This window comes from Lepus europaeus, chromosome 17 (assembly GCF_033115175.1).
Source record: "Lepus europaeus isolate LE1 chromosome 17, mLepTim1.pri, whole genome shotgun sequence".
NCBI lineage: Eukaryota > Metazoa > Chordata > Mammalia > Lagomorpha > Leporidae > Lepus > Lepus europaeus.
Genome location: NC_084843.1, coordinates 57,333,312 through 57,358,695, shown reverse-complemented (window position 1 = coordinate 57,358,695; position 25,384 = coordinate 57,333,312). Strand labels below are relative to the sequence as shown.

The 25,384-nt window shown below is 37.9% G+C and overlaps 2 protein-coding genes across 2 annotated transcripts in view; both read left to right on the top strand.

Annotated features, from left to right (window-relative positions):
- CTNNA3 (catenin alpha 3) overlaps positions 1-25,384 on the top strand; it is a 1,620,267-nt gene that overhangs the window by 51,590 nt on the left and 1,543,293 nt on the right. The window lies entirely within an intron of this gene.
- Positions 13,018-13,935, top strand: LOC133775659 (heterogeneous nuclear ribonucleoprotein C-like). The gene has a single exon (XM_062214085.1). The coding sequence runs from the start codon at positions 13,211-13,213 to the stop codon at positions 13,862-13,864; it is 654 nt and encodes a 217-aa protein (XP_062070069.1). The 5' UTR covers positions 13,018-13,210; the 3' UTR covers positions 13,865-13,935.

Sequence of the window (25,384 nt, the reverse complement as noted above, 5' to 3'; positions counted from 1 at the left end):
ATTAACTTTAAACACAGAAGATTGACTGTATGCTAAGTAAAGAGCTCAACAAATTATATGAAAAAAAAAAACTGTTCTGTTGAGACAAGGGCTGTTCAAAGTCATTGCATCTTTAAATTGATTTCACTTCTTTTTTTAAGCATTTCTTCTTTTTTTGAGGTTTTAATTAACTTTAAAGAAGAATCCAAGAATGATGCATCTTTTACAAGCACTTAGACATAACTATAACCTATGAGACATAAGAATATTCCCCGCTCAATACACTAAAATGTAGTAAATCTTTGAGAACAAGTTTTACTATAAACTCTCATAATGCAATTTTTTGAGGACAGAGGTTCTGCATGTTAGTGCACAGTGACTCCTGTTGTTAATTTAGCAATTAACACTGTTATATATGACGTCAGTGATTGTCTGAGACTCTTGGCATGAGGTGCCTAGGCTATGGAAGCCTTTGAATCCACAAATTTCATCAGTATTTAGACAAGGCCATAGGCAAAGTAGAAGTTCTCTCTTCTTTTCAGAGGAAGGTAACATCCTTCTTTGATGACCACTTCTTTCCACTGGGGTCTCACTCATAGAGATCCTTCATGTAGGACCCTTTTTGCTTCAGTGTCTTGGCTTTCCATGCCTGAAATGCTCTCATGGGCTTTTTTTTTTTTTAATTTATTTGACAGGTAGAGTTATAGACAGTGAAGAGAGAGACAGAGAAAGGTCTTCCTTCCATTGATTCACTCCCCAAATGGCCGCCACGGCCAGTGCTATGATGATTCGAAGCCAGGAGCCAGGTGCCTTCTCCTGGTCTCCCATGCAGGTGCAGGGCCCAAGCACTTGGGCCGTCCTCCACTGCCCTCCTGGGCCACAGAAGAGAGCTGGACTGGAAGAGGAGCAACTGGGACCAGAACCTGGTGCCCACATGGGATGCCGGTGCTGCAGGCAGAGGATTAACCAAGTGAGCCATGGCACTGGCCCCTTTCATGGGCTTTTCAGCTAGACCAAGATAAGGGCTGATTCTGAGGTCAGAGTGCTGCTTAAAGCAATTGTCATTCTTTGAGTCTGTATGAACTGCTTCCCATGTTGGAGCATTCACTGCTTTTTAATTCTATTATTATTACCAAACACTTAATCCTATCTATATGATCATTAGCACTTTGTCCTATTCATATGATCACTTTGACACTTTTTTACCACCCAACTTAAGGGGATTTGGGGTCCCATGGCAAATTTTTAAATTGTACCCTTAGAAGTAAGTCCATAGGAATGTATGCATAACTATACAGATTTACAGTTCCAAACTTCATACATTTCATAATTCTAACTTTAAGAACATGATGATTCTTCCCACTGTGCCCACCCTCCCATCCACACTCTCACTCCCCTTCCTCCTCCCTCTCTTAACCCAACTCTTATTTTTTACTAAGATTTTCTTTCTTCCTTTCCATTCCTTTCTTTTCCTTTCATTTCCTTTCTCTCACTCTCTCACTTTCTTTCAAGATTTTATTATTTATTTGAGAGGTAGATTTATAGACAGAGAGAGGGAGATATAGAGAGGAAGGTCCTACACCCACTGGTTCACTCTCCAAATGGCCACAACCAGAGCTAATCTGATCCAAATCCAGGAGCCAGGAACCTCCCCTGGTCTCCCATGTGGGTGCAAGGAGCAAGCACTTGGGCCATCCTCCACTGATTTCCCAGGCCACATCAGAGAGTTGGATTGGGAGAGGAGCAATTGAGACCCAAACTGTGGCCCATATGGGATGCTGGTTCTGCAAGCAGAAGCTTAGCCCACTATACCACAGTGCCAGCCCCAAGATTTATTTTCAATGAACTTTATACACATATGATTAACGCTGTGTTAAGTAAGAGTTCAACACATAGTATGAAAAAAAAAAAAACTTTTCCTCAATAGTCAAGACAAGGCCTATCATTGCTTCTCATGCTGTCAATTTTAGTCCTACAGACTGCCTTTTAGGTGCTCTATTAGTTATCATAGGTCAGTGAGAACATATGGTATTTGTCCCTTTGGGATTGGCTTATTTCATTAAGTATGATGTTTTCCAGTTTCATTCATTTTGTTGTAATTGACCAGATTTTTTTTTTTTAACTGCTGTGTGGTATTTCATGGTGTACATATCTCATAATTTTTTTATCCAGTCTTCAGTTGATAGGCACACAGCTGCAATGTTTTCATAGTCCTGGCACACAAGGCTCCCACAGTCACCCAGCCCCCTGTCAGTTCTCCCCACCAGACTCACGTGTCTCCACTTGGCTGGTTGCTTGGCACATGGACAAGAGCTGGTGCAGCCATTATGTATGTCCAAAATGGCACCCACTCTTTATCAGCTTGTTAAAGGATGCTGGTTGCAAGGTGGTCCATGAGAGAGAAACAAACCTCCCCTTTTTTCTCCTCTAGTTTGGCAGGTGCACTGTCCCCTACAGGGCTCCAAGCCGGATTCCTTCTAAGCTCTTCCCACAGCTTTATCTCCAGTGGCTTGGGCTGCTGAAGATTGGTCTCATCTCACTCCAGAGCTGGTTCTGAGGTTCTTGGCTGCTTGGGTCCTGAGTTCTGCATGTCCACACCCTCCACATAGGTCCACTGTGTCCTTCTAATTTGTGTGGAATTTCCTTTGCCATTTTCTCCTTAACTATTCTCTGAGACTGCACTCTCTCCACTTTTTAAAAACTATCTTCTCCTAGACTGTAGCAGTAAGCTCCCTTTCTATTCTGCCATCTTAATCCAATCACATTTTTGTTTTTAAAAAATTAAATACTTACTGAGATCTTTTTGTGGACCAGTCTGTTCTATGTGTTGAGCTCATAGACGTGAACTTGACAGACAAGACATGTTCTTGCTGAGCTAATATTTTAGTGAGAAGACAAGCAGTAAACAAGTAAAGAGACTTGCTTTTAATTATTAAGGAATATAGATTCTCCTTGGAACATTTAAATAATATAAGTATAAAATGATCTCATGAAATTATTAATAATAGCACATTTTAGGCTCCTAATAAAAATAAATATGAAAGCACAGATTGCTTAATGTATAAGGAGATAATTAATTTGAGGTTTAAAGAATATTCAGGAAAAGACTAATGTTCAACTCCTGTATACTTCCCAGACAAGCCAGGATGCCTACAAAGGTGGAGCACATCACTAACTAAACCACTGTGTTCTTTGGTGTGAAATACCTGGAGCTGGAATGTACAATCTAATGTCAGTAGTCTTGGCAGTTCTTCATACTGGAACCAGCTATTGTAATATTGTAATAACAGGTATTACAACATTTGTGTGTAAATCAGGTGGGAGAAGACTTGTAAATTGTTGGAAGCCTGCCACTGTTAAAATACTTTCAATCTATTTTTATCTGTGGGCCTCCACAATGACCATCCAGAGCCAGCTGGAAGACTAGGAAGATTAATGAGCTTTTCAATCCATCAGGGACCCTCTAACTATAGCTCTCCTTCCCAAATAAGGAGTTGTGGTATTTTATACTAAAAAAAAAAATGCTATCCTATCTAGACTACTAATGCCTCCCAACAATGTGTTTGTAAAGCTTAGGCCTATGGCAGCTGACAACTTGCTCCAGTTTGTGCAGCTCATGAGTATTTCTGGCAGGGTAGGTGATTTGTCATGAAACTAGAGGACTATCTTTTTCCCTGATGAGAAGTAAAGCTTTGTGTTAAAAGCACACATGTTCTTCCTGTACATAATACTGCATATATTCTGAACATATATTCTATATATCACTCTTTCTATATTTCTGAAGTTTTTTCTCTCTCTCTGATTTGCAAAACCCTAGGTTTAGAGACTTCTTTTGCTCATGACAAATTGGGAATGAAGACCTACGTTCATTTATACTGATCAGAGAAAATGATTACTTGAATGATTGTTCCTAGAAAGTGGTATCTTGGAAGTGTTATTGATCTTCCTGTCAGTGTACTTGGGTGCTTGCTTAAGCAGTGGATATTATTATAGAATTTCTATTATTGAATATTGAACCTTTAAAATTTAACCTGTTGCCTCTCCAATTATTCAATGCACTCTTTTGGGTATAAGAAATAAATTGTGTATAATCTAGGGAACTAGAGGTTTTTTTTAAACTAATGTCTTTGGGTAACCTGTATTTTAAGAACTTATGAAACTCAATTGTATTAAGTATCTACTTATAAAAAATAGCAGTTCCATTTTAATTAGCCGCCCATAAGTAGTGGGTCAGTTTCATCCACTCTGCTCAAAAACATTGTAGTTAGTACTTAGATAAAATGCTTGGTATTTACTGTCAGTTACTCACAGCCTATATATGGTTTCAAAAGCAACAGCTGCTGCCCTCATTATTGCCTTCTATTGCTATGTTGATGTGTGCATTGGACTGTTATTATATCCCAAGAGTGTTCCTAGATAAGTATTAATACAGTACAAGCGTCTTTTCAACTAAGTACACTGTGCTTCAGGAGATGCAGTTCATTTTTCATTTGAAGGAAAATGAACTCTTGTTCTGAAACATTTTAACATGTGTTCACAGTGTCCTGTAGCTGGCAGATTGTTTATGGAAACACTTCCATTGAAGACTGATGAGCTAATTAGCTGCATTGCTTGTAAACTACTAATTGTTGGAAAACACTCAACATGGTATTCCTTAGTGTTCAGTTGAAAAATCTAGAGCAGGCTTTTCTTTCTTTAATTTGAAATTTTTTATTTATATAAGGTGAACAAATTTCATGTATTGCATATATGCAAATTTAAGAGCATAGTATTTCCCACCCTATTCTCCTTCCCACCCACATTTCCACCCTTCCTCATCCTTCCTTCTTTTTTCTTTTAATTTTTACAATGACCTACATTGTTTATTTTATAATGACAAGCTAAACCTTCCACCAAATAAATAATTCAACAAGTAGTAAGAAGAAAAACCCTGTTCCTCAAGAGTATAGACAAAGGCTATAAACAATAATCAAATCTCAAAATGCCAGTTTTGTTCATATATATTACATTTTGGGGGCTTTGTATATTAATTACCATGAATCAGGGAAAACATGATATTTGTCTTTTTGGGAATAGATTATTGCACCAAGCATATGGTCTCCAGTTGCATCCATTTTGTTGCAAAAGATGGATTTCAACATTTTATATGTCTGAGAAGATATACCACATTTTCTTTATCCAGTCATCAGTTGATGAGCATCTGGGTTGATTCTGTATCTTAGCTATTGTGAATTGAGCTGCAATTAATATGGAAGTACAGATAACTTTTTCATATGCTGATTTCATTGCATTTGGGTCACTTCCCAGGAGTGGGATGGCTGGGTCATATGGTAGTCTATTTTTAGATTTCTGAGGAATCTCCATACTGTCTTCCATAATGGTTGTCTGAGTTTACATTCCCACCAACAGTGGATTAGGGTACCTTTTTTTCTGCAGTCTCACCAGCATTTACTGTTTCTTCATTTTTGGATGATAGCCATTCTAACTAAGGTGAGGTGAAACCTCTTTGTTTTTTTAATTTGTATTTCCCTGATGGCTAGTCATCCTGAGCATTTTTTCATGTGTCTGTTGGCCATTTGGATTTCAGCCTTTGAAAAATGCCTGTTCATATCCTTCAGCAGGATTTTCTTTACTGCATTTGATTTTCTCAGGGAAATTTTCAACATTGACCACTGTGACATATGTGGGTGATTGGGAAGAACTTAATGTGTGTGTGTGTGCAGCCATTACAATTTTAGTAACTTGATATGCTAGACCTATGACTTATAGACAGGTTGGCTTGAGAAATAACAGTAATGCCAATTTTGAAAGTGTGAGAAATTCTGTATGCCATGTACCATTTACTTTGATGTATAATTCAAAGCCAGGAGCAAAGATTTAATGCATGTTAACAGATTGATTTGTAAGTGATGAGTCTTAGAAACTAAAATGTGGCCTGAAATCTCAGCTGGTAAGGAGTCTGAAATTAAAGGTGTGATTCATGTATTAGTCATGACTTTGCTCTCCTTGAGGGCTAGAGAGATGATACCACTCTGTAGCCATTTCATAAATGTGTGCAGAGGTAAATATAATCCTGTAAATATAATCCTGATGAGTGATTGAGTTTATGCTTACACAGGATGGGTCTGAATATTATTGTTATGGTGCACATTCTAGAGTTAGAGTGCTTTAAGCTCTTAGCAATTTCTCAGGGTAAGTTCAATAGAAATCTCAAGAATTTCTATCCCTTTCTATTTTTTCTCATTTATTTCTTCAGTTTCAGAGGAAGTGGTAGTAGTGCTTTTCATTCCTTTTTTTCCCACAAAAATATTTATTTATTTGAAAGGCAGTGTTACAGAGAGGGGGAGAGACAGAGGTCTTCCACTTGCTGGTTCACTCCTCAAATGGCTGTAATGGTTGGGTCTATGCTAGGTTGAAGCCAGGAACCAGGAACTCCTGCCAGGTCTCCCACATAGGTGGCAGGGACCTAAGTACCAGGCCATCTTTCACTGCTTTCTCAGGAGAATTAGCAAAGAACTTTATGGGAAGTGAATAGCCTGGGTTTGAACTGGCACTCATATTGAATGCTGGTATTGTAGGTGGTAGCTCAACCTACTGTACCACAACATTGGGCCTCCTTTTCACTCTTTAAAAAATTAATCTTTCTAAACATTACCTGGGAACTAGTTCTTCTCTCCTCCTTTCTTGAGAAACTTTTTCTGCAACTATTGTTTCTATCTCTTGGGTGTTGCCAATTCTGTCCTCACAGATAGTAGCTTGCCTGTACCTGATGACTGGCAAGTGTTTAATTGAAATTCCATTTTCTTGTAGTGTACTCTCAAACTCATAATCTTATTTTATCTCATATATTTCACTGCTTTGCTCTTTTATTGTTTAATCCAATTACTTGTGCATGCTATTAACTGTCTTCAACTTCTGTGCTGTATTTGGCATTTATTTACTTACTTTGAAACCTTCCTCTATTCTCTTTTTGGATATTATACACTAAATTCTCCTACTGCCTCTCCACATCTTCATTTTATTTCCTTGTTACTTTTTGATTTTGTTTTCTAACTATTTTTTATATTTTATTTTCTGTTTTTAATTGACACTCAATAATTGTACATGCGGCCCTCGTTGTGGTGTAGCAGGTAAAACTGCTGTCTGCAATGCTGGCATCCCATTTGGGTGCCAGTTTATGTCCTGGTTGCTGCACTTTCCATGCAGCTCCCTGCTAATGTGCCTGGGAAAGCAGAACACAGCCCAAGTACTTGGGCCCTTGTACCCACATGGTAGAACCTGGATAAATTTCCTGGCTTCTGTCTGGCCCAGCCTCAGTTGTTTGGCCATTTGGGGAGTGAATCAGCAGATGGAATACAGATTCTCTCTCTCTCTCTCTCTGTTATTCAAATAAATAATCTTTTAAAAATAATTGCATACATTTATGGGGCATAATCTAATAATTCAGAACATATAATTTATATTTCCTTACCAGTTCTTTATGTTTGGAGCCTTTGAACTCTTCTCTTCTGGTTCTTTGTAAAATATATAACATTGGTGGTCATTTGATACAGTGGTTTTGTTAATGCTTGGGATACCCACAGAGTGCTTCGGTTTGAGTCTTGGCTCATTTCTGACCCAGCTTCCTGCTTTTGCACACCCTGGGAAATAGCAATTGTTGGGTCCCTGCCACTGGGAGACCTGGCTGGAACTCTGGGTTTCTGGATTTGGCATGGACTAACTCTGGCTGTTGTGGGCATTTGGGGAGTGATTCAGTAAATGGAAGATAGATAGATCTCTCTCTCTCCCTTTCTCCCTCCACCTGCTCATTTCTTTCTACCTTTCAAATAAATAAAAATAAGTAAAAATTTAAAAATTAATAAACTTTTGTGAAATGTAGTTACTCTACTCTGCTTAGAACATTATAGCTCATTTCTTCCATATAACTATTTGGATACCCGTTATTCAGTCTCCCTCTATCCCTCTGTCTGTCTTTCCAAGCTGTTAGTATTCACTGTTCTATTCTCTTTTTCTTTGAGATCAGCTTTTTATGCTTTAATATATGAGTGAGAACACTAGATTTGAAATATGCCCTGTCAGTCATTGAATGGCAAGATAAGGATGTCAGGACATCCTGAGGAGATTTTTGAGTCAAATAGTAACAGGATTAGATTTGTGCTTTAGGCCGGCGCCGTGGCTTAACAGGCTAATCCTCCACCTTGCGGCGCTGGCACACCGGGTTCTAGTCCCGGTTGGGGCGCCGGATTCTATCCCGCTTGCCCCTCTTCGAGGCTAGCTCTCTGCTATGGCCCGGGAAGGCAGTGGAGGATGGCCCAAGTGCTTGGGCTCTGCACCCGCATGGGAGACCAAGAGAAGCACCTGGCTCCTGGCTTCGGATCAGCGTGATGCGCCGGCCACAGCAGCCATTGGAGGGTGAACCAATGGCAAAAGGAAGACCTTTCTCTCTGTCTCTCTCTCTCACTATCCACTCTGCCTGTCAAAAAAAAAAAAAAAAAAAAAAGATTTGTGCTTTAGGAAGACTCATCTTGCATAATTAAATAAAAGTTTGTGAGGTTATCGCTCCATAGCACCTCTCTAATATAAATTATGAAAACAACTACAGTAGTATTTGATAGTATTTATGTGTATTAATGATATGATGCACTTAAGCATTGAACACAGTGGTAGACACAGGTGTTAATCTTCACCATATACCTATGAAGGAGCTATCATTATCTCTATTCTGTAGCTGAGAAAATTTAAGTCTATAAAGAGAAAATGACATGCTTCGGATCACCCAATTAGTCCTTAGCAGAGTTGAGACTGCCTTTCCTAATGATGTTCTAAAGAAATATTTGATCACTGATCATTGTACATCGATGTTTCTCTTTGTTTTACTTTAATTTAATATATGTTAGTCTGATTCCTATGAGAATCTTTGAAATTGCTTGAGAGTAATGTTTTAATACAACCTCTGTGTCCAATGGAAAGTGAGTGTTCTTGCAAATAATAAGAACTGTGAGAAAAAGTAGTTAAATAAATTTGTAAAACTCAATTATAGTTACTAAGCATGTGTTTTTCACTAGCAGACTTCTCAGACAGTGCTTTTTAAACTGTCACATTGTATCACAAATCTCCTAGAGGGGATTATAAGACTATAGTCTGTATTCCTGAGAAGCAGAACCTGAAATAGGGGCTCTTATGGAAGTAATTTATAGAACCTATAAAATTAGAAATTATTATACTTAAATGTGGATGGATCTGTAACAACTAAGGAATTTTTGAATTTGTAGATTCTATTCTTGAATGTTTATTTTTATGCGTGCTAGTACTTTATAAATATTTACATCTTACTTTTCTTTGCTTTTGATACTAGAGACTCTCAATGAGGTTTGCTATTTTATCTTCCTTACCAAATATTCACATTTTGCACTAATAATCCAAAAGAATGAATTGGCAACCTTTATTTTATGTTCTTCCTTCACACTTTCCTTCCTACATTCCAAAATTTTTCATTGCTCCTTTTTTTTTTGCCCAATATTTTTGACCTCTTCTTTCTTCTTAGCTTTATAGTATTTACTGAGTTTGGTAAATATGAATTTCAGTCATCACTTATTTTGAATTGAGAAATCACTATTGATAATATGCCAGCTGGCTATGCATAGTTGAACACCTAACTTGGTGTGGCTGGTAACAGGAAGTTCATGATGGACTGAGACAGGAATGTTTGCTGAATTTCCACAGTATGAAATTGTTCTGGAAGTTTCATTGGGATAGCTTTGATTTTGATGTGATAAATCTTCACATAAGAAGATATAAAATATTAATACAGCAGTGAGAATGCTTTGCCTTCTAAGAACTCTGCATTTATCGAGTGCTTTTCTTTGGAGACTAAAGACTTTGCTCTATTTTTCCTTATTGTGTCTCCACAGTCTTTGTGTTTGTATAAGTAGATTGACACAGGAAAATTATGTGACTTGCTTAGGATTTCATAGGAAGGTAGTAAAAAAAGCTAGATAAGCTGGCTGTTGAATCCTGCAATATGGTTTTCATATTGCAAATAAAATTAATAATTCCTTTTGGTATTACAATGAGAGCATTGTTTAGAGCTGGCTGAACTTTCTTCATGGAACCATTTAAGGCATATGGAAAATTCCTAGAATACTAGAATGATTAACTATATGAACACTGAAGCCAAAAGAATGCTAGGTCAAATCTTATTCTTTTAAAAAGTAAGGCAGACATTATGTTGTCCAGGAGTTTTAGGCAAAGTCCATATTTACATTTAGCAGAAGGCTTGAAAATAAAGAATTCATGAAAAAGAATTGCCATTTTAGGGCCACTTTTATGTATATCAAACTTGAAAACCTTGTTTGAGGTTTTGGGTGTAATACTTTTAACAGGTTATGAATGTGTATTTGTTTACTTATTTTAGATAAGGGATGAGCAAATATTATATGTAAAAGGCCACATAGTAAATATTTTAGGCTTTGTAGGCCATGTACCATTGCAGCTACTCATTTCTGTCATTGAAGTATGAAAGCAGTCATAGTAGCACATTGGCAAAGAAAAAACAAAAAAAAGATTGTGTTCCAGGAAACCTTTATGCAAGTGAACTTTGAATTTCATATAGTTTTCACATATCATAGAACATTCTTCTTTTGATTTTTCTGCTAACCATTTAAAAAATATACAGACTATTCTTTGCCTGTGGGTTATACATAAACAGGGCAGGCCAGATCTGTCCTGTTTTCCATAGTTTGATTCCATCTTAGGTTAAAGAACTAAGAATCCAAGGAGTCCCAAAAATGTTTGATCTGTTACTTTTTAAGAATCTTAAGTTTTATCAGAGTAAATGAATAATTAGTGGGAAAATACAAAGAAAAGGCAGTTAAATCTATTTTTTTTTTAACACGCAGAGTTAGACAGTGAGAGAGAGAGAAAGAGAGAAAGGTCTTCCTTCCGTTGGTTCACTCCCCAAATGGCCGCTACAGCTGGCGCTGTGCCAATCTGAAGCCAGGAGCCAGGTGCTTCCTCCTGGTCTCCCATGCAGGTGCAGGGCCCAAGGACTTGGGCCATCCTCCACTGCCTTCCTGGGCCACAGCAGAGAGCTGGACTGGAAGAGGAACAACCAGGACAGAACCAGTGTCCCATCTGGGACTAGAACCTGGGGTGCTGGTACCACAGGCGGAGGATTAGCCTAGTGAGCGGCAGTGCCGGCCAATCTATTGTTAATTTTTATATAAAAGAGAACTTATTTTTATAGCTCAAATTTTGTATTTGCACTACATAATAGGCTTTCTAGGGATTAATGAGGAAGGTGCCTGCTGCTCAAGGTTTTGTTACAGTATTGTAAACTGTAATATTCTAACGGCACTGTGTACTTCTACCTTTTTGATGATCTTGTTTTTCAGGATTTATTTATTTATTTGAAAGTCAGAGAGTTGCAGAGAGGGAGAGATAGAGATCTTCCAGTCCCTGGTTCACTTCCCAGATGACTGCGATGGCCAGGGCTGGACAGGCTGAAGCCAAGAGCTTCAGCCGGGTCTCCAAAATGGGTGCAGGGGCCGAAACAACTGGGCCATCCTCTACTCCTTTCCCTGGGCCATTAGCAGGGAGCTGGATCAGAAGTGGAGCAGCCGGGACATGAACGGGTGCCCATATGGGATGCTGGAGTTGCAGGAGGTGGCTTTACCCACTATACCCCCTTTTGATGATCTTGATATCCCATCCCCATGCAAAGAAGTTATTTGGACTCTAAATACTACTTTTCTACTACTTCATTATAATAATTTTTCACACTGCACAAAGCAGTCATTATAGTGACAATTTCCAATACATAAAAGTACACATCTATTCTCTTTGTACAGGTAAGTTTTTAGTCTCTAGGATTTACAAAAAATATTTGTGTTTAATTTTCATTTTATTTGAAAGGCAGAGACCGAGAGACAGAGACATAGAAACAGGTAGACAGAAATCTTCCATCCGCTGGTTTACTCCTCAGTACGTTCAATAGCTAGGGCTCAGCCAGGCTGAAGCCAGGAGCTCAAAACTCCATCCAGCTCTCCCATGTGGGTGGCAGTGACCCAAGTACTTAAGCCATCACCTGCTGCCTCCAAGAGTGCAGATTAGTAGGAAGTTTCTGGATCAGAAGCAGAAGGGGTACTTGAACTCAGGTACTCTGATATGGGATGCAGTTGACCAAATGGCATCTTAGCTACTGTGTCACATCACCTGCTCCTGCCCATTTTTAAACAATCAAAAATAAACATTATAAAGGGCCCTACTAAAACTTTCATACATATTTAATTATGCTTAAAATTTAGATTACATTTATGACTGAAAATCTGTTTGTGCTCTTATTGGTCATTTGTATCTCTTCTTTGGAGAGATATTTGTTTGGAGAGATATTTGTTTGAAACTTGGGTTGTCTTTTTAATTATTATTTTGAGCTTAATAATTTTTAAGTGGGTAAAGCCCCTTATTTGGATGTATGATTTAGAAATATTTTCTCCCAGGACTAGTGATGTGGCACAATATGTAAAACTGCTGCCTGCAGTGCTGGCATCCCATGGGGGCAGCAGTTCAAGTCCCAGCTGCTCTACTTCCAGTCTAGGTCCCTGCTGATGCACTTGAGAAAGCATTGGAAGGTGGCTGACGTCCTTGGGTCCTGCACTCTTGTGGGAGACCCAGATGAAGCTCCTGGCTTTGCCTGGCCCAGCCCTGGCCGTTGTGGCCACTTGTATAGTGAACCAGCAGATGGAACCTCTCTCTCTCTTTCTGTTTGTTTCTCCCTCTCTTTCTGTAAGCTTTGTGTGAACCAAGGCGAAAAATGTCTTCATTTCTACATAAAGGACACCTATGTTGAGGCAACTTTAAGGGCAATTTTAATCTTATTGATAAACAACCATACTTCTCTGAATAAGGTGGTGTTTCAAAGGGAAATTTGTTAGACATTTGTTACTCTGATCACGGCTGTGGGACTTGAATTTCTAACATGGTGAATCCTAAATTCTATTTTATTACTTAATATCCTTATAAGTCATTTTTGTGCGGAGACGAAGACGGTGCGGTTGTGGCCTTGTTGCCTACCTCGAGCAGCGGTCGGCCTCTCCACATAGAACTCAGGAGTGGGAGATTCAGAATCGAATCTCTTCTCCCTCCCCCTCCTGGTTACAAATCACTTGAAATTTATAAGTTAGTGGAACTTTGCTTGAGTTTTTCAGCTTTGTGAAGCCCAGCATCAAACACAATGGCAAGCAATGTTACCAACAAGACAGATCCTCGCTCCATGAACTCCCGTGTATTCATTGGGAATCTCAATACTCTTGTGGTCAAGAAGTCTGATGTAAAGGCAATCTTCTCGAAGTATGGTAAAATTGTGGGCTGCTCTGTTCACAAGGGCTTTGCCTTTGTTCAGTACGTTAATGAGAGAAATGCCCGAGCTGCAGTAGCAGGAGAGGATGGCAGAATGATTGCTGGCCAGGTTTTAGATATTAATCTGGCTGCAGAGCCAAAAGTGAACCGAGGAAAAGCAGGTGTGAAACGATCTGCAGCGGAGATGTACGGCTCCTCTTTTGACTTGGACTATGACTTTCAACGGGATTATTATGACAGGATGTACAGCTACCCAGCACGTGTTCCTCTTCCTCCTCCTATTGCTCGGGCTGTAGTGCCCTCTAAACGCCAGCGTGTATCAGGAAACACCTCAAGAAGGGGAAAAAGTTTCAATTCTAAGAGTGGACAACGAGGATCTTACAAGTCTGGAAAGTTGAAAGGAGATGACCTCCAGGCCATTAAGAAGGAGTTGTCCCAGATAAAACAAAAAGTGGATTCTCTGCTGGAAAGCCTGGAAAAAATTGAAAAGGAGCAGAGCAAACAAGGAGCTGGAGTTGATCAAGGATGATGAAAAAGAGGCTGAGGAAGGAGAGGATGACAGAGACAGCGCCAATGACGAGGATGACTCTTAAGCACATAGTGGGGTTTAGGAATCTTATCCCATTATTTCTTTACCTAGGCGCTGGGCTAAGATCAAAATTTTCACCAGATCCTCTCCCCTAGTATCTTCAGCACATGCTCACTGTTCGCCCCATCCTTGTCCTTCCCATGTTCATTAATTCATATTGCCCTGCGCCTAGTCCCATTTTCACTTCATTTGATGCTCCTAGTAGTTTTGTTAAGTCTTGCCCTGTAATTTTTGCTTTTAATTTTGATACCTCTTTATGACTTAACAATAAAAAGGATGTTTGGTTTTTATCAGCAAAAAAAAAAAATCCTTATAAGTCACATTTTGTTAAATGATTATAAGTGAGAATTGCTAATCTTATTTTAAAATGATTGTGTAGTCCTTTGATATAGTTTCTATTTTTAACTTTTTCTCATAGAAATTTTTAATTATGTAAAATATTATTAAAGTATTTATCAACTTGCATGTGGATGATTATTATATATTTGTAGGTTTTTTTGGGGGTGCTGTGGAATTATGTCTCTTTATACTTTAAAGGAGGTATATCTGCAGATGCTGACATTTAAAACCAAACAGAAGAAACTTCTCATCGATGTGGATTTTTTTCCCATTAGGGGTTACCTGACAGAGACCATGTTTTAGTCATTGTTGTATACCTTATAGTGGTTTGAACATTGTAGTGTTCAAACATGAGTGAATGAGGTCTTTGTAAGGCTTAGGGAATTGTTTCTTAGAAAAAGTAGTTTTGTCACTCAATTTACAGACATAGAATGAAGATGTTCAAGAGCTATAAAAAATCAAAAATAAAAATATATTCCAACTCAATATAATATAATGGATACATTTCAATGGCTTTTCGCTCATATTTAGTGTGAAAAGGAAATGTTGGGAAAAATAATGGACAATTATGTTTAGTCTGATGTTCTAATTAGAAGGCTTATTTTTTACTGTCAAAAGAATAAATTAACAGCAGTAATAATAACATAGAAATGTTTATTGATGGGTGGCCTATTAGTCAATAGCTTGTTAAGAGAGAAGTTCAATAGACAGAAATTATGAGCAGATTTTCAGGGCATAGTTTATGCATTTAAGTTATAAGTTTCTATTATCTTTTAAAAAAGATTTATTTATTTATCTGAAGGTGGAGTTATAGAGAGGGAGAGACAGACAGAAAGGTCTTCTATCTGCTAGTTCACTCCCTAGATGGTCACAATGGTTTCAGGTGGGATGATTTGCAGCCAGGAGCTTCTTCTGGGTCTCCCACGTGTATGCAGGAGCCCAAACACTTGGGCCATCTTCTACTGCTTTCCAAGGCCATAGCAGAGAGTTGGATCCAAAGAGGAGCATCCAGGACTCGAACTGGTGCTCATATGGGATGTACTACACCACAGCACTGGCCCCTCTACTACCATTTTATTGTTTATTTTACAGTATAGATTGTTTTTTGATCCATTTTGCTGTAAATAATTTGAAGTATATACTACTCATTTTGTGTTTATTTTTTATATATTTGTTTGAGAGTGGAGAGACAGATAGATACAGACAGAGAGCTCCCATCATTGGTTCAATCCCCAGATGACTGCAGTAACCCCTAACTAGGGAAGAGGATGGGAGCTGGAAACCCAATTGGAATTTCCTATGTGGGTAGCAGGGACTCAGTAACTTGAGCTGTAATTGCTGCCTCCCAAGCTGTGTGTTAGCTTAAAACTGGAGTCAGGAACCAGAGCTGGGCATTGAACTCAGGTACTCTTTGTAAGATGAGTGTCCTAATTGACATTTAAAAATCATTTATTTATTTGAAAGGCAGAGCTACAGAGCTCTTTTATTTTAAAGAAGAGACAGGGAGAGAGGTCTTCCATCTGCTGGACACTCCCCAAATGACCGCAACGACTGGGGCTGGGCCAGGCTGAAGCCAGGAGCCAGGAGCTTCTTCCAGGTCTCCCACGTGGGTGCAGGGACCAAGCAATTGGGTCATCTGCTGCTGCTTTCTGAGGCTGTTCCAGAGAGCTGGATTGGAAGTGGAGCAGCCAGGACTCGAATCTGTGCCCATTTGGGATGCTAGCACTGCTGGCGGTGGTTTTACCTGCCACACCACAGTGCCAGCTCCCTACTTGGGATCTTAACCACCAGGCTAAACACTTGCCACTGTGCTTTTGAAGTTAGGGAATAATTATGTGGTAGGAACATATTATTTCAAATTTATAGTCAAGTTTAAATATGATATTAAAGTACTTGATCAGTCCTTTGACAAAAAATTCATTTTTTTTTTAGAACTTATGAAGGGTTCTTTAGCTCTATTTTAAAAGTTCCTTTAATATTGATTTAAGTACATAATTATAGGTATACAAGTAATTTACACATTAAAAAACACCAATCAAAAGTATTTATATTATCATTTCCATTTGTTAGAAACCTTCACATTCCTCCTTTAGTTATTTAGTTAATTATACATTTATAATTAATCGTTGTAGACTCTAGTTACCTTATTGTCCTGTGTAATATCAGCACTTCTTTCCCTGCTCTTTTGGTACCCTCTCACTATCCCAGATTCCCTTTATCATTCCTAGCCTCACTGACCTCCATTTGACTCTCTGCTTTTATGTGGTCAACTTTTTAGCTTTCGTAAATAAATGAGAACATGAGATATTTGTCTTTCTGTATTTGGCTTACTGCACTCAACTTAATGTCCTCTAGTTCCATACATTTACTGCAAATGATAGAATATGGCCCAGTAATATTTCATAATATATCTATATCATATTACTTATCCATTCATCCATTGATGGACATTTTAGTTGATTCTATATAATGTTTCTTGTGAATAGACTATAATAAAATGAGCATGTAGGTATCTCTGAAATTATTTTAGTCTCTTGGATATACACCCAATATTGGGAATGCTGGCTCATATTGTAGTTCTATTTTCAATGCTGTTTTCCATAATTACTATACTTATTTATATCCCCACTAACAGTGTATAAGTTCTCCTTTCTCTACATCCTTATCAGGATTTGTTATGTCTTCTGTTTTTGATAATAGACATTCTCACTGGGATGAGATATTTCATTGCAGTTTTTAATTTATTTTTAAAAATTGTGATTCATGTGCAATACTTTTACACCTTTATGGGGCATAGGGTGTTTCAATACATACATATGCTATAAACTGATTGAATCAGAAATCAGCCTTTCTCCTTCCCTACTCTTTCTCCATGTTTGGTGTCTACCAGCTCCTCTTTTTCATTTGTTTATATATTATACAATACATATTGTGATCAGTAGTTGCCACATTGTGCTGAGGAACACTAGAATCTATTACTTCTACTTAGCTATGCTTTAGTACCCTTTATTTAACATTCCACTAAACTCCCTCTTGCCACTTTACCAGTCTCTAGTAATCACTGTTCCAATTTCATATCAAGTTTTTTTTTTTTTTACCTTGCATATATGAAAAAGAACTTGTGATACTTGTCTTTTTGTGTCTGGGTTATTTCACTTAACATAGTGACCTGCAGGCCCATCCTTTTGTTGCAGGTGTCAGGATTTCATTCTTTTTAATAGATGGATAATGCTATATAATGTATATATGTCATATTTTCTTTACCCATTAATCCATCAGTGGACACCTAGGTTGAGTCTGTATCTTGGTTATAGTGAATAGTGCTACAGTGAACTTGGGAGTAAAGATACCTGTGATGTGCTGATTTCTTTTCTTTTGGACAAATACTCAGAAGTGGGATAGCTGGGTATAAGGTAGAACTAATTTTAGGTTTTTTTTAAATCTCCATGTTTTTATCCATAATGGCTCTACTAATTTGCATTCCTACAAACAGTGTATAAGGATTCCCTTTTTTTCCCCACTTTTTCACTAATATTTGTTGTGTGTGTGTGTGTGTGTGTGTTTGAAAGTAGCCATGCTAATTGCAGTGAGATGATAGCTCATTGTAGTTTTGATTAACCTTTCACTGATGGCTAGTGATTTTGAACATTTTTTTTTCACATATTTGTTTGCCATTTGTGTTTTTTTCCATTGATAAATGTTTATTTAGATGATTTGCCTATTTCTTAACTGGATTTTTTTGTTGTTGAGATTTTTGAGTTCCTTATATTTTCTATATATTAATCTTTTGTCAGATGAATAGTTAGCAAATATTTTCTTCCACCTCGTTAGTTTTCTGTTCACTCTGTTGATTATTTTCTTTGCCATGCAGAAGCTTCTTGGTTTGGTATAATCCCATTTGTATGATTTTGTTTTTGTTTCCTTTGTTTTTGGGGTCTTCCCAAAATATTGTTGTCTACACTAATGCCTTAAAGTGTTTTCCCAGTGTTTTATTATAGCAGTTTCATAGTTCAAGGTCTTTTATTTAAGTATGCAATCCATTATCATTTGAATTTTTAGAGAGGTAGAGAGGAAGTGTTAAGGGTCAGCCTTCTATATATAAATATCAAATTTTTCCGACCCATTTGTTGAAGAGACTGCCCTTTGTCCAGTGTACATTTTTGTACCTTTGTTGACTGTAGATGTGTGGGTTACTTTTTGGGATCTCTGTTCCATCCCATTTTTTTTTTTTTTGCACTTTTTTTTTTTAACAGGCAGAGTGGACAGTGAGAGAGAGAGAGACAGAGAGAAAGGTCTTCCTTTACTGTTGGTTCACCCTCCAATGGCCGCTGCGGCTGGCACACTGTGCTGATCTGAAGCCAGGAGCCAGGTGCTTCTCCTGGTCTCCCATGCGGATGCAGGGCCCAAGCACTTAGGCCATCCTCCACTGCACTCCTGGGCCACAGCAGAGAGCTGGAGTGGAAGAGGGGCAACCGGGACAGAATCCAGTGCCCCGACCAGGACTAGAACCTTTTGTGCTGGCGCCGCAAGGCGGAGGATTAGCCTATTGAGCCACAGCGCTGGCCTGTTCTGTCCCATTGATCTATGTGTCTGTTTTAAGCCAGTTTCATGCTGTTTTGGATACTGAAGGTCTGTCTTGAAATAAGGTATTTTGGTACCTCCTTCTTTGTTCTTTTTGTTCAACATTTCTTTGGCTACTAAGGGAATATTGTGTCTCCATATGGATTTTTGGGATTGTTTCTACTACTTTTTCAAAGAATGTCATTGGAATTTTGATGGGAATTATGTTGAATCTGTATATCACTTTGGGTAGTATAGACATTTTAACAGTATTAATTCTTCTAATCTGTGATGATAGGAGGTGTTTTCATTATTTTGTATCATCAGTTTCTTTAATCTTTTAAATAATTTTCTCTGTGGAGGTCTTTCATATCTTGGTTAAATTTATTCCTTGATTATTTATTTATTGTTATTTCTTTCTTTCTCTTGGCTAATAGCTTTGGTCAAGCCTCTAATAAAATATTGAATAATAGTGGTTAGAATAGACAACATTCTGTAGTTCTAGCTCTTAGAGGAAATGTTTTCAGGTTTTCCTCATTCAGTGTGATACTGGCTATGGGTTTGTCCTATATAGCTTTTATTGTGTTGTGGTATGAATAATATTCCTTAGAGTTTTAATTAGGAATGGATATTGAAATTTATTGAATGCTTTTTCTGTATTGAGATGATAATATGATTTTTATTCTTCATTGAGTTGATGTGTTGTGTTACATTGTTGATTTGTGTGTTGAACCGTCCTTACATCTTTAGGGTAAATCTTACTTGATCATGGTGTTTGATCACTTTGATATGCTGTTGTGTTTAATTTGCTAGTATTTTGTTAAAATTCTTGCATCAAAAATACCTTTCGGACCATGTTGTGACTTCCTATACTTTCTGAACTTGCTCATGTTCTAAGGACTACCCCATTCACCAGTCTTTCTTTGCTCAATTAACTTGTTAAATTAAAAAAAAGTTTGCATATATATTCATCAGAAAGACTAGTTTGTGGTTTTCTTTTTTGTTATTTTCTTGTGTTGTTTCAATATCAGGATAGTGTTGGGCTTGTAGAATAAGTTGGTAGGTACTTTAGATATTTGGGTATCTCCCAAAACCCTGTGTGTTAAAGGCTTGGACTCAAAGTCTTCTGTTAACAGCACCAAGAATGCAGAAACTTAATCCAATCGTGTTTAGAGGTAGGGATTTTGGAAAGTGATTAGATTGGATTAGATTGGGTGGTGTCCCCATTATCAAAATATGGTAGCTTTAGGAAATTCTTAGAGAAACATTCATTTCCTCTTGTCATGTGATACTCTGTGCTATTTTGGGATTCTGCCAGCAAAAATGTCATCGTCAGATGCTAAACCAGTGGTGCTGCCAGATCTTGGACTGAGAACCTCCAAAACTGTGAGCTGAAATAAAATACCTTTCTCCAGAAGTAGCTTCTCATATATTTCACTGTCAGCATGAAAAGCTGACTAATACACTAGAGTTTCCTTCCTTTCAAGTTTTCAGAATGGTTAGAGAAGAATGGACTTAGTTCTTCCTTGACAGTTTGGTAGAATTTAGCATGAAGTTATCTAGTCATGAGCTTTTCTTTGCTGGGAGACTTGTTAATAATTCAGTCTCATTAATTGTCATTGGTTCATTCAGGTTTTCTACATTTTCCTGGTTCAGTTTTTGTAGGTTATATGCATCCAGAAATAAAAACATTTCATTTAGGTTTTCCAAATTTTTTGCATATAGTTATCTATAATAGTTCCTAATGATCCTTTGTATTTCTGTGTTATCAGCTATAATATCTCCTTTTCATATCTGATTTTATTTGAATCTTCACTCTTTTTTCTTGATTCATCTTGAGAGACAATTTCATTTGTCAAAAAATCCTCTTCAATTATCAATCATTTCTATTGTTTTCTTTGACTTTATTATGTATATTTCTACTTTGATCTTATTTCTTTTCTTCTTTTACTCTTGGATTTGGTTTATTCTTGCTATTCCAGTTCCCTGAGACAGCTTGTTAGATTGTTTATTTAAGATCTTTAGGGATAGGCATTTGGCACAATTAGATACCACTTGGATTGTCTGGGTTCAAGTCCTGACTCATTTCTTATTTCCATCTTCCTGCAGATGTATACTCTGGGAGACAGCAGGAGATGGCTCAAGTACCTGAGTTCCCATCACCTATGTGGGAGACCTGGCTTGAGTTCCTGGCTCCTGTATTTGACCTGTTGTGGGCATTTGGGGAGTGAGAAAGCTCTTTTGTCTGTCTGTCTTTTTCTGTCTCTTGGCTTTCAAATAAATTTAAAAAATATTTTTTCAATATAGGCACTTTAGCACTGCTTTTGCTGTATAGTATAGGTTTTTGGTATGTTTTTCCATTTTAATTTGTTTTGAGAAATTTTAAAATTTGTCTTTTATTTTCTTCAGTGATCCACTGTTTGTTCAGAAGCATGTTGTTCAGACTCCACATATTTGTGTAATTCTGAAGGGATTTCTGGTGTTTGCAGTGATGGAGGGGGAGGTGTTGGAATTCTTACATTTATCTTTTACCCAGCAATGTCAAGTCTCTGCAGTGAGACATCTAGTTGGCTGTGGATTACAGTTGGCTTCGATTCTTGTATTTCCCTTTCTGAGTTCTAGTGCTTTCCTTAGGCTACTTATCTTGCAATGCAGTTAACCATTGTTGTTTTGCCTTTTCTTTGTAGAGAGAGGTTGTACTGGACACCTCTATTCAGCCATATTGGACATTTCTGCTTTAATATTTATTCTTATCAATGGAAGTGAAAATTTCATTGGTTCACACACAAACACCCCTTAAATATTTTATCTTAAATGATACAACAAGAAATTTGTTCTCTCTTTCTGTAGGTTGTATCCAGGCGATTTCTAGGTTGACTAAGTCTCATACTGACAATTTTTGCCTAAATCACAAGTACACTAACTTGACTAGATTTATAGTTTTGTTGTCTTAATGGAAGATAACTTAATGACACTAGGGAAGCTACCTAAATGCAGAATCTTTCTTGATATTTTATAATCTCTTGTTTTGCTTCACCTCCACTTTTACCATTTTTATTTCCTTCCACACTTAATTTGATATTCTTTTAAAATACTTATTAGATTATTTTAAAGGTAGAGTTAGAGAAGGGAGAGACAGAGATTTTTCATACACTGGTTCAAATGGCTGCAATGGCTGGGGCTGTGCCAAACTGAAGCCATGAACTTCTGGATCTCCCAAATGGGTGGCAGGGGCCCAAGCAATTGGGCCATTTTCCACTGCTTTCCCAGGTGCATTAGCAGGAAGCTGGATCAGAAGTGAAGCAGCTGGTACTTGAACCTGTGCCCACATGAGATACTGGTGCTACAGGTGGTGGCTTAACCCACCATAACGTGATGCCAGTCCCCACATTTTTGAAAACTCATGTTTGCTGAACGTCTCCATAGCATTTAAACTAATTTTTGAAGGAATAATAGAGTCTTTTTGTACTCATATTTGCTAGATTTACATATTTATTAAAACTACTTAATTGGAGGTGGGTGTTTGACCTTGTAGTTAAGCTGCCAGTTGGGAGTCCTTCTTCCCATACCAGAAAGCTTGAGTTTGAGGCCTGACTCTGCTCCCCATTTTAGCTTCCTGGTGATGTTCAACAGGTGATATTTCAAGTAGTTGGGTCCCTGCCATCCATGTGGAGGACATAGATCAAATTTACTTCAAACTGGCCCAGTCTGGGCAATTGTAGGCATTTGAGGAGTGAACCAGCAAATGGGAGTGTTCTCTCTCTCTCTCTTTCTCCCCTGCTATATATCAACTACAATATATTTGAGTTAATCTTCTCACATTGAGTAGAAAGGAAGGCTTATTACTATGTTGCCAAGAGAGAATAAAAAGAGTTTATTAATAAAAATCAGGGACTAAGAGGGATTCTCTTAAGACAGCTTCTATTATATCCAAATTATGAGGAGAGGAGATGTCTTCACTACTTTTTTTAGAACTTAGTTCCATTCAAATTTATGTTTTATAAAAAATATAATTTTATATGTAATATTAGCCCTAAGAAAGTGTTGTCCAACTTGTTTTGAGAGTTCCCAATGGTACATGGCTCAGTGGCTGGCTGCTCATGGCCTTCCATTTTAGTTAAATCATTATTCTTGGCCTACTGTTGCTTTTGTCTGTCCACAGCTGTTATCTGATGAATATATCTGCTGCATACTTTGAAGGTGGGAATTCTGTTTTCCTTAAATTGCTTTTTTAGGAGGGAATGGGACAATGCTTAGTCTAATTTTTTCTCACTATTGAGGCAAGACCCTTCTATATACCCAATATCCCATGAGTTATGAAGTTTCCAGTATGGTGGTAGGACGAGCACTATTCCCACTCCTGTGTGAGTGAAAAGTACTGTTAGCTGAATCTTTTTGGATGTTTCTTTTCCTAGCCTTGGGAAATTTCTTCCCATGTTTGGGTTGATCAGTATTGAGCTGAGTCCTCAAAGAGGAACCTCTGCAAATCTTCTGAGTTCTCTATATAACTCTCTGCTTTCCCATTTGTATCTGGTGTTCTTTAGCTGCCTGGATATCCCAGGACTCTCAGCTCTGTCTCAGTGCAGTTTTCCCAGTCTCTTCTCTGGTTTCTCTTTCCTGCATTGTGTCCTGGAAAATCCCTCTTAGCAGGTGAATGAGGCTGTCAAAGGGCTCCTTCTATTTGTTTTCTTGTTTTCAGGGGTTACTGTCCTTCACGATTTGATGTTCACTGCTTTCATAAGATTGTTTTTGTATATTTTTTGGTCTCAGGTGAGAAGAAATATGGTCTCTACTTCGATGAAAGCAAATTATAGATTTTAATAGGACTTTACTGAGAGTTTGAAGGTAATAAAAATAAAATACAGCCACTAGTTTACAAAGGCAACCATATGCAGCTTCATTCTGAGTCCACAGCTCTGCTGATGTCCTTGTAGTACACAGCCTGAGTCCAGCTTTCCAACCGTTCTTTCTGTTATGATAGGATTTTCTTTATTATCCTAAATGTTTTTCTCTTTGCAAGCTGTTTCAAACATTTTAAAGGAGTGTATTTACCTTTTTGAAGAAAACATCTGTTAAAGTTTTGGATGTAATTGAAATCATTCTCTCTAACATGCCAAATAAAAGAACAGTCTGTTCTAAAGGTAAATTCAAGCTTCTACCTCTTAGGAGCTTTCAAATTAAAAAAGGCATTTCCCCAATTTAAAACAAATAAACCCAAACCCCTAGTGCCTAGTCTCAGTCTGTGAAATCCATTGCAATAGAGTTTGTTACTACTATTAATCGAATCCATTAATAGGCACTAGTACATGTTGCACAAAAATGGTATTTTAGAACACACCCATAGAAAGGTGATCAAAGACATACTATAAATCTTAATTGGATCACAGATATAATGTTAATAGTAATTGTTTGAAGAAATTTGATCTTGAGTACTTTTCGTTTTGGTTGTGTCATTTTCTCCTGTGGATAGACATTGTAAAATATTTTCTTTTGCGTTTATAATAAGTATAATAATCACTTTCAGAAAGTGAAGTTACACTTTAAATGTACCAAGTACCTATAAAAGAACCCTGTAGGCTCCAGTGTTGTTGTGCAGCAGACTCAGCTGCTGCCTGTGATGCCAGCATTCAATAGGAGTGCCGGTTCGAGTCCTGGCTTCTTCGCTTCTGATCCAGCTCCCTGATAACAAATTGGGAAAGCAGTGAAAGATGGCCCAAGTACTTGGGCTCCTGCCACCCATCTGGGAGACATGGCTGAAGCTCCTGTCTCCGGCCTGGCCCAGTCCTAGAAGTTGCAGCCAGCAGGTGGAAATCTCTCTTTCTATCTCTCTCTCTTTACTCCTCTTTCTGTAACTCTGCCTTTCAAATCAGGGATCTAAAACCAATTCCCGGAATAAGGTCAGTCTATTCAATAAATGGTGCTGGGAAAACTGGATTTCCACGTGCAGAAGCATGAAACAAGACTCCTACCTTACACCTTACACGAAAATCCACTCAACATGGATTAAAGATCTAAATCTATGACCCGAGACCATCAAATTATTAGAGAACATTGGAGAACCCCTGCAAGATATAGGCATAGGCAAGGACTTCTTGGAAAAGACCCCGGAGGCACAGGCAGTCAAAGACAAAATTATCAATTGGGATTGCATCAAATTGAGCAGTTTCTGTACTGCAAAAGAAACAGTCAGGAAAGTGAAGAGGCAACCGACAGAATGGGAAAAAATATTCACAAACTATGCAACAGATAAAGGATTAATAACCAGAATCTACAAAGAGATCAAGAAACTCCACAACAAAACAAACAACCCACTTAAGAGATGGGCCAAGGACCTCAATAGACATTTTTCAAAAGAGGAAATCCAAATGGCCAACAGGCACATGAAAAAATGTTCAGGATCATTAGCAATCAGGGAAATGCAAATCAAAACCACAATGCGGCTTCACCTCACTCCGGTTAGAATGGCACACATACAGAAATCTACCAACAACAGATGCTGGCGAGGATGTGGGGAAAAAGGGACACTAACCCACTGTTGGTGGGAATGCAAACTGGTAAAGC